The sequence below is a fragment of the Sander lucioperca genome, chromosome 2 (genome assembly GCF_008315115.2).
Source record: "Sander lucioperca isolate FBNREF2018 chromosome 2, SLUC_FBN_1.2, whole genome shotgun sequence".
NCBI lineage: Eukaryota > Metazoa > Chordata > Actinopteri > Perciformes > Percidae > Sander > Sander lucioperca.
In genome coordinates, this window is record NC_050174.1 from 44,742,334 (window position 1) to 44,752,039 (window position 9,706).

The following is a 9,706-nucleotide window of genomic DNA, read 5'->3' on the forward strand; positions in this document are numbered from 1 at the left end:
AGACTATCTGTCCAATCTGAGTTTTCTGTTGCGCGACTAAAACATTTGAATGTACATGTTCCACCAAAACAAGTTCCTTCCCGAGGCTATATTGCAGCGGTCCCGGGGCTCCGTCTGGCACTTAGCTCCGTCCATGACGATTGTGATTGGTTTAAAGAAATGCCAATAAACCAGAGCACGTTTTTCTCCCATCCCGGAATGCTGTGTGGACTAGCCAGACCCTCCTCCGCAGCGCTATGGAGGAAGGTCTGGACATGCGTTCACCATCCTAGGAAACGCAAATTCTCGTACTATACTGGAGCAACGTACTGAAGCAACATCAGAGGCCTGTACTACGAAGCGAGATTTGGCATTAACGAGCTAACTTCAGGCTCAACCCAGGGTTTTCTGTACTACGAAGGTGGATCACTTGTGATCGGGTTCAATCGCCGTGGTAACTTATGCTGAACACCTAACCTGGTCGGGAGCAGGTTATGTTGGAGATCAGAGATCAACCGGTATAAAAGCACCGCCCACTGACCAATCAATACTCGACTGATAACGGCGTCACCGTTCTTAGAAGATCAGCTGGAGCTCGGTTCGCGGAGAGAGAGAGAGGTGCGCTCATAAAAGTTAAAATATTTAGAGACCGACAACCCCGTTAACATTCCCTGATGGGTATTTTTATGAAAGATATAGATTTTCAGCGGAGGGAATTACTTATAGGCTATTTGTTGCCTTCTTTAGCCGTGTGTTGCCAATGCGCACATCGGTTTAAATTATGTTTTTTTTTAATTTTCTCTCACGATCGCGCACCACTGGGGTTGCAACTGAAATAAAAGCCTAAAGCAACGACAGTTTATGGAAAGCAAAAGTGTAATTATATATGGTCAGATCTTGTGCCTGACTGATGGGGAAGTGACCAGTTTAGTCTAATGTATTGTAGTGGGTGTACTGTACTGTATATTGGCCAGAATCTGCCTTTGGGGGAGGAGGGGGGCATATCATAGTGGGGGGGTCTGGGTGTCCTCCCCCAGGGAAGTTTTAAGCATCAACGACTTCATTTCCTGCATTCCGATACACTTTTATGCACCAATTTATGGTGAAATACCTCCATTGAGCTTATGTGAAGAAAAAAGCACAGATGACAATTCAAATATCAAACATATAATGGAAAGTATGTTGTTACGTGTCATTGGGCATTTTTAAGTGAGTATATGGAAATCCTGGAGCTTACTATCACGTAGACTACACCACTGGATATTGATAAGCTAAACGTTGTGATTTACGCATAACAGCGTCGGCTTTTTTGCCAGCTTTCTTTCCTGCGTTTTGCCTGTTAAACCGTGTCTGTGTTCTTCATATTTATGTAGAATTATAGTTTGTTCTTCTTGTTTAAAAGATGCAGCTCTGGTAGATGTTTGCGATTGGTCGTGGTGCGCAAACACCGCCTCTTTTATGTGAACGCGCACGTCTCTAGATTGGAAAAACCTGGGTTGACTGAACTAGTTGATAACCAGCGTCGTGATACAGGTTATGCGGGACCACGGTTGTTAGGTTAGGTGAAGCCGGATCTCTGAAAGAAATCCAGGACATGTTGATCTTGATTCGTAGTACAGGCCTCTGGTCACTTGGGAAAATGTTTTTAGAAGGGCTAAGGAAAACAACATTTTGATGCTAAATAGTATAAACCTTTTTTTTAAATGGACTCCCCTTTTACGTGTTACCATTTATTCCTTACCTACTGCACTCAGCATGTCAGAGTGAACAGATCCATGTCTGAGCCTGTGACCATCAGCACCGGAACACCTCAGGGGTGTGTGAGCTCACCTGTGCTGTTCACTCTCTACATCAGGGGTGTCAAACATACGGCCCGGTGGCCAGAACCTGCCCGCCAAAGGGTCCAATCAGGTCCACTGGATGACTTTGCAAAGTGTGAAAATTGCAGAGAAGTAATTCATTCCAATTCCAAATGTACCACTTTAATCTCAGAGAATATATGAGTTATTTTTCCGTAAATTTACGATTTTAATCAAGTTTTTTCTCAGAATATTACCCCTCTCTCCCGGGTCCGTAACATTGTTTTTTTTTAATACAATGGCCTTAGAACGCTGTCGTAGCAGAAGCAACTTGCATTTGCCAACATCACGCTGACAAAAAAACTCTTGTGGCAGATAAAGTTTCTGATCTTTGTGGAGTGGTTTACTGGTCTGGCCCACTTGAAATCAAATTAGGGGCATGTGGCCCATGAACTACAATGAGTTTGACAGTGACACCCCTGCTCTACATGAATGAATGCACCAGCCATACTGAAAACCAAAATATCTTTTCATTTTCTATAACACTGACATCCTGCCGAACTTTGTACAGACCTGTTACAAACATCTCATCCTCAACACACACAAAAAACAGAGGAGATAGTGTTTGACCCTAAGTCTCTTGGTTGATCACTCACCAGTGGTCATCCATGACCATAACGCAGGTGATCTCCTACAGGTATCAGGGCATCTACATGGATAATAAACTGGTGTGGAATGTTCATGTGGAGGATGTCTGCTCCAGGGTGCAAAAGCTGCACTTCTGAGAAGGCTCAGAACATTTGGTGTGAATCGAGAGGTGCAGCTTGTTTCTATAATGCAGTAGCGGAGTGCCTTGTAGCGCTATGGTATCTCTGCATGGTTTGGTAAATTGGCAGCACAGTCAAAGGCCCAGATTACCCAATTTATACAGACAGCATGAAGATCGTGGCAGTCCGTCAACATTCCAGTCTTCCGGCTATTTTTCAGCAAACCATAATCAGACAGGTGTTACACTTGCGGTTCCGACCCAGAACACGGAGAAACCACACGAGACACAGAATAAAGATTTGAAGGTGTTTTAATAATAGTCTGTACTTCGAGAGATCAAGGATGGCAGAGACAGGGCTGGATAGCTCCAGGACTGGACCGAAGCTCGAGGCGGGCAGGCAGAGGAGAATCCACACTGTCTCACTGTAGACCACTGTAGACTGTAAACCGAGCGTGGAGGTGGCAAGGACAGAGCGGCTAGGAGCTGGCAGAACAGCAGATATCGGCAGAGAAGGCAGCAGGTCTTGAGCGGGATCTGAACAGAGGAACAGACAATTAACTGGAACACAGGAAACCGCGAACAAAGTAAACTGAGCCAAGTTACTAGAGGTGCAACGATGAATCGATTAATCAATTAAGTTGTCAACTATTAAATTAATCGGCAACTATTTTGATAATCGATTAATCGTTTGAGTCATTTTTTTATTAAAAAAAATAAGATTTCTCTGATTCCAGCTTGTTAAATGTGTATATCTTCTAGTTTCTTCTCTCCTTTGTGACAGTAAACTGAATATCTTTGAGTTTTGGACAAAACAAGACATTTGAGGACGTCCTCTTAGGCTTTGGGAAACACTGATCCACATTTTTCACCAAGTTTTGACATTTTTATAGATCAAACAACTAATCCATTAATCGAGAAAATAATCTACAGATTAATCGACTATGAAAATAATCGTTAGTTGCAGCCCTACAAGTTACCACACGGCAGGTGGATGTAACAATCTGGCGCCGATGGGGAGAGCAGCCTGGGTATATGTACTGCAGAGGTGAATCATGGAATGGGCTGCAGCTGTGCAGGTAGCTGTGCAGGATTGAACGGCCACGCCCCTTGACCTACTTCCTAGAAGCCACGCCCCTTGACCACTTCCAGGTTGAGACAAAACAAAACAGACAGAAACACAGGGGAAAGGGGAGAGAACAGCTGCCCCATAACAACAGGCCCAAAAATCATTTTGTGATCCAACTCGTGTTGCCCTCCACACCACCTGAAATATGTGTATCCCGTAGCTTCTTGTCGTTGATCACTGTTATATATTATACTATGTGTGCACTTTTTATGATGTAGATGGGCATGTGCAATTGCTGTATGAATGTATTTGTTGTCTTTTTTGCTGTTGTTTTTGTTGTGATTTTCTACTGCAGTCACTGTGATTTCCAATGCAAATTTCCCACTGCGACAATTACGTCTATCTTACAGTATTATTTTATTTTGTAAATCAAAGTTAACCAGCTTTTTGTTCTTTGATTGAATATGAAAAGTTGCATTTGTAGTATATGATATTGTGATATTGTGTTTCTTTTCCCACAAGTGTAAGAAACAAGAAGATCTTTGAGAAGATGGAGCCTCTGGTGGTTTCCTCACAGCTTGGGAACAGCAGCAATGACTCTGGATCTTGTCTGGGGGAGAGCCAGCACGTGTCCATCGCTGTCCTCCTGTGCCTGGTCTTCTTCCTGGGCTTCCTCCTGAACACCTTCAGCCTCTGGGTCTTCTGCTGCCGGTTGACCTGCTGGACCTGTGGAACCACACTGCAGTTCCACTTGGCCCTCAGCGACGCCATCGCCACCCCAGTCACTCCCATGATAGCGGTGTACTTTGCCATGGGCAATGATTGGCCCTTTGGTCGGTTCCTGTGCCAAGTCAAGATTGCCCTGCTTAGTTTGCATTTCTACGGCAGCACCATATTCCTCACTCTCATCAGCATCCATCGGTACACAGCCGTGGTGCACTACAACAGAAGCTCCTGCATGAAACGGAAGAAGTTTGTCAGGAATCTGTGTGCAGGAATTTGGTCTCTGCTACTGATTCAGGCTCTGATCTACGCTTTATTGCTTCCTCCTAGTAAAGAGGGCAGTAACAGTCAATGCCTCACCATCCATCAGAGGAACCTATCAGACACCTACTTTGTCATTAACTTCATCCTGTTCATCTTTGGGTTTCTACTCCCTTTTCTTCTGTCAGCTGTTTTGTATGGCCGTCTGACGAAAACCTTAGCTCACCTCAACATCAGCACGGCTAAAGGTCTGAATGTCAAGGTGAAATCTCAGAGGATGATCGCCATGTGTCTGGTGATATTTGGGCTGTGCTTTCTGCCTCTGAACGTGGTACGAACCGTGGGAGTGATACTTAAAAAATACTACCCGCATGAATGCCATGTTCTTCTGCAGATCGAGACAGCGTATTATGTATCCTGGATTATAGCAGGGGTAAACAGCTGCCTTGATCCACTGCTGTACTGTTTTGGTTCGCAAAATTTTCGAGATGCATTCCAGTCTTTCAAGATTAGGAAGGGAGAAGGTCTGCCAAGAACTGATTCAGAAATTACTGCAAATCAGTAACATTGGGGCTGCATCTCATAACCCTCGGTAAAGGCCGTCTCAAGGCTTATTTCTTCCCAGAGGACCACGGAGCGAGCATCGAGGAGGGATCACAAGGAACTAAAGGCGAGGATACATGAGAGCAGCCTTCCCGGAAGCCGTGCAGCTGAAGGAGTTGCTAACTTCACCAAAACAGCTGACAAATTCATGTGACGCTTCAGAGGAAAGGACGTCTCATCCCTCTAAAACACATTTGCTCGTTGCCTCTCTTCTCCCATGATTTCCTCGCGTCTCTGCCGTGCCTCCTCAGTGGGAGGGACTAAGACGCGAGGAAGGGAGGCAAGTGGAGGACTATCAGATCATCAGATCAGATCAGAAGCTATCAGATGCACTATAACCGAGTTTGACCGATATTAGAGGCCTAGGATTAAATGTTGACTGTAGCTTTCTATTTTCTGTGCAGAAATGAAATTGTCTAATCTTACTCTCGACAAGAAAGCAAGTGAGTATGTTTCCCGAAATGTTTAATCGTTCATTTTAAGACCCGAACCCAGCTTAAAAAAATGTTGGTAACCCAAATTTTGTACTGCCAAAAGCTTTATTTGTGCTTTATTTCATCCATTTCTGGTGGTTAACATGACGTTCCCACTGAGTATTGCCTATCTATCTTGCAGCACATGACACGCATCGATGCATATGTTTAGCACAGTCAAAGAAAAACAGACATTTCTTAATAAATTACATTTGAAAATAACTTAACATGAACCTGAAGCTTTATGCAACCAAACATCCTGACCTGACTTAAAACCTGATACTTTTGTCAGGACCCTTTGGGTTGGAGTTGCGTAGAGACTTCCTATTCTTTCCTTATAACATCAAATAATTGAAGGTGGTTCTACTCAGTCCCGGCGTTATGGGCGGGCTTTAGGGGGCCGGGCCCGCCCCCAGAGTCTGCTGTGCCCGCCCTGGACGGACGAGCCCTTTTTTAACTGACAAGCTTGATTGGTTTGTCAAAACTGATGCGGTTCAAATGGAAATTGACATGCAGCCTGCATGTCAGGAAGCTATCGGGAATTTGTATGAGAGAATAGGTAGCTTAATGTAAACTAAAGAGATAATTTAGGCTATGGATATATGGCGTTTCCTTAATGTTAATCAACGAGCTCCAAGGTTGGTGGAAGAAATTGACAAAGACGGCAAAAGTACAGGGAGTAACGTTAGTTCTGAAGTTGTCACTGCCAAAGCTAGCATTAGCCACGGTGCTGCTAGCCGACACTGTAACCCAAAGCAAGGGTTGTGTGCAATAGTTGTATGTTTAGTGTACATACTGCGCAGTGAAAATTAAGTCACTCTGCTGTTATGCTGTTTCAATACCAAATAAAATCTGTTAAACGTGTAGACCTGTATGCATTCATTCAATGCTCATTTGCAAGATAATTAACATAATGTTACATGATGAGATTTATTTAATTTGTGCCCCCCCAAAAATAATGGCATGCCCGTCCGTGAATTTGTGTCTGGAGCCGGGTCTGGTTCTACTATTGCCATAATTGTACTTTAATTACGTGGCTTTAACTTTCATTGTACTGAACCTAAAATGTTAAATAAATATGATTTCAGAATCAAAACTATCTTGTGATGTTTTACTTTTTCCGTAATGAATCACCCGCAGCTTACCTATATAGATAACAACTGCATAATTAAACAGCAAATTGGATGTTGGTGGTAATTAATGCACTATAGCAAGTTTCATTTATCTACAGCAGAATCTTGAATTTGATCTCAAGTGGTCAAGACCAGTATATAATGCTTTGTTTTAGTGTAAAGGGGTACAAGTACATCATTAATTATAATGTACTACAACTATAAGCCACACAACTGGGAGATGAACTATAAACCACACAACTGGGAGATTTATGCCTGACATTTTTTCAAACTGCTAGTTTTGGTTTCCACATGTGATAAAGAGCAGCACACAGCCACTTCCCTAACCTTTGTCTCATCTTGAGACAGTCCTATGTCATTGTCTGCGGGGAATGCTGCAAAAGTGCCCGCTTGGATGCCTCTATGGTACATAAAAAAAGATGATGAAGTCCCCTCTAGGGTGCCCTTACAGTAGAGAAAACATGATGAAGTGCCCTCCAGGGTAGGGTGCCATTGCAGTGTAGAAAATATGAAGTGCCCTCTAGGATTTACAGTGGAAAAAAAGTACACAAAGTGCCTTCTAAAACGTGATGAAGTGCCTTCAAGGGTGCCCTTCAAGTGTAGGAAATGTGAAGTACCCTCTTGAATGCCCCTATGGTAGAATTCTGCACAATGTAACCTTTGAATGAAATTACATTTGATACACATATAATCATCGAAACGTGCCTTGTGTTTGATAATGCTTAATCCTTTACAATGTAACTTTCGCCTGAATGCATCGTGGCCTGATTGCATAAACTAAGGCATTGTTGCCCTGGATGTCAACATAAGATACGACCTCTGGCCGATGAGCCCTTTACCTTGAGAACAAAGGCAGGCAAAACAGTAAGAGAACCAATCCTGAGCAGAGGGGGGAGAACCAATCCAGGGTATAAAGAGAGAGAGCAGCTTTCCATCAGTGTGCATATTACAAACTAACTTTTGTCTTGTGTACCATGCTCTGAGCAATACTGTAAGAGATTTTTGTATCATTCCTCATTGTTGGAGAGGGATTACAAAATTGCCTCAACAGTTGATATAGCATGATAAAGTTCCCTTTACTGTGCCCTTCCAGTAGAGGAAATCGTGACAAAGTGCCCCCAATGGTGGTCAAAGTGCCCTTTGGGGCAGTTGTTCCCAACCTTTTTGGTCTGAAGTACCCCCACAGTCCTCTTGGATTAACTCACGTAGCCTGTCATCAATACCCAATGTATGTATTAAATGTATAACTATTCATTATATAAAAGTGGATATTGTGAACTGTCAATATTAATGTTGGTTTGGTCAGCAATGGTACTATTTATTTATTTGTTTATTTGAATAGGGACAGATACAAAAAACATAGATTATTACATAAAGAACAATCCGATGCCTGTATCACAGTGTTTATAGTCGTGGCTAATTCGCAACACCTGTCCCTAGAAGGGCTTTTAACAGTTAAAATAATAAAAGAGTCAAATTTTTACAGTGAATACAATAAAATGTCCAGAAACCAGTTAGCAGCAATAAAAATAAATGTAGTAAATAAACACATTCACTCGAACTCACACAGATGCACACCTCACATACACACAGCTATACAGTTCATGTGGCATGATCACACTGCTGCTGCTGTATGAACCATGCTTTTGATAGTTTTTTAAAGGTGGACATTTTAGTTAGAGTCTTTATATTTGTAGGAAGCCAGTTCCACAGATTGGCTCCTTTCACAGAAAAAACATTTTGGGCAAAAGATGTTTTACAAAATGGAACTTTACAGTCTCCACATGCAGCAGCTCTTGTGGATCTGGAGGATTCCAGCCTGTTCACAAATTTACAAAGTGGCTCAGGTGCAAGTCCAGTCAAACATTTAAAAAACAGCTTTATGTATTTAAGATTAACAAAATTAACAAAGTTTAAGATTTTATGTTTATTTAAAATGTAACAGTGATGGAATCGAACTACTACTATACTAAGCAACTACTTGGTGTGAAGCTGGATGTTTCAACCCTTTATCCATTAACATTACTTGCTTTACTAACAGTTCAGCTAACTATTTTAACAGTTTTTCCATACTTTAGCTAATCATTTGAACTTTAGTCATTTTTTAGGCTACCTGTTTAAACTTCTGTGCTTGCTTGCTAACTAGTTTTCACACACTCTTACATAACTGCAGCACATAGTGTTCATGTGTAACAGTTGACTTAATGTTAATATGTGGATATAATTTAATCAAATGGTAATTCATATGTTTTCAAATTAGTTGAGCTATAGGCCTACAGTTTAATCTTCCCATGTACCCTCTAGCAACTGCGGAAGTACCCCTATATGTTACATGTGGCCCTGGTTGGGAACCATTGCTGCACCAGATGGTTGTGGGAAAAAAATGAAAATACGTCACCAACCATATATTCTCGGGGGTCGCAACTCGTTGGGCCGACCTCTAGCTCACAAGAGCGTGCGCCCCATGTAGACTGAGTCCTCTGCAGCGGCCCGAGTTCGAGTCCGACCTGCGGCCCTTTGCTGCGTGTCATCCCCCATCTCTCTCCCACCTTTCCTGTATATCCACTGTCGCCACAAATAAAGGGAAAAGCCCCCAAAAAAATAATCTTAAAAAAATAAAAATCGGTTTAATCTGTCACTGGAAGTGCAACAAGATGCAGTGCACTAATGGGTGTCCTTAAAGTGGAGAAAAACTACAAGCAATAAAACGTTCTGCATGCTGTTGCCCCACCGCATGTAGCTGGTAGCCTACCCTTTTTATTTTTCAACATATTTAGGGGAAAGTTGGAAACATTCATGCCTGAGCATTTGAAAAATGATTATTACACATCACAATTAACAGTTTTCAACGTGATGTCAATATAAACACATGTATCAGACATTTTGGAGAGGTCCGTGAC

At 42.4% G+C, this 9,706-nt stretch overlaps 1 protein-coding gene across 1 annotated transcript; it reads left to right on the plus strand.

The window, feature by feature from the left end:
• Window positions 1–3,911: 3,911 nt before the first annotated feature.
• On the plus strand, window positions 3,912–5,181 carry LOC116050401 (P2Y purinoceptor 4). The gene has a single exon (XM_031300417.2). The coding sequence runs from the start codon at window positions 4,164–4,166 to the stop codon at window positions 5,160–5,162; it is 999 nt and encodes a 332-aa protein (XP_031156277.1). The 5' UTR covers window positions 3,912–4,163; the 3' UTR covers window positions 5,163–5,181.
• The last annotated feature ends 4,525 nt before the right edge of the window (window positions 5,182–9,706 follow it).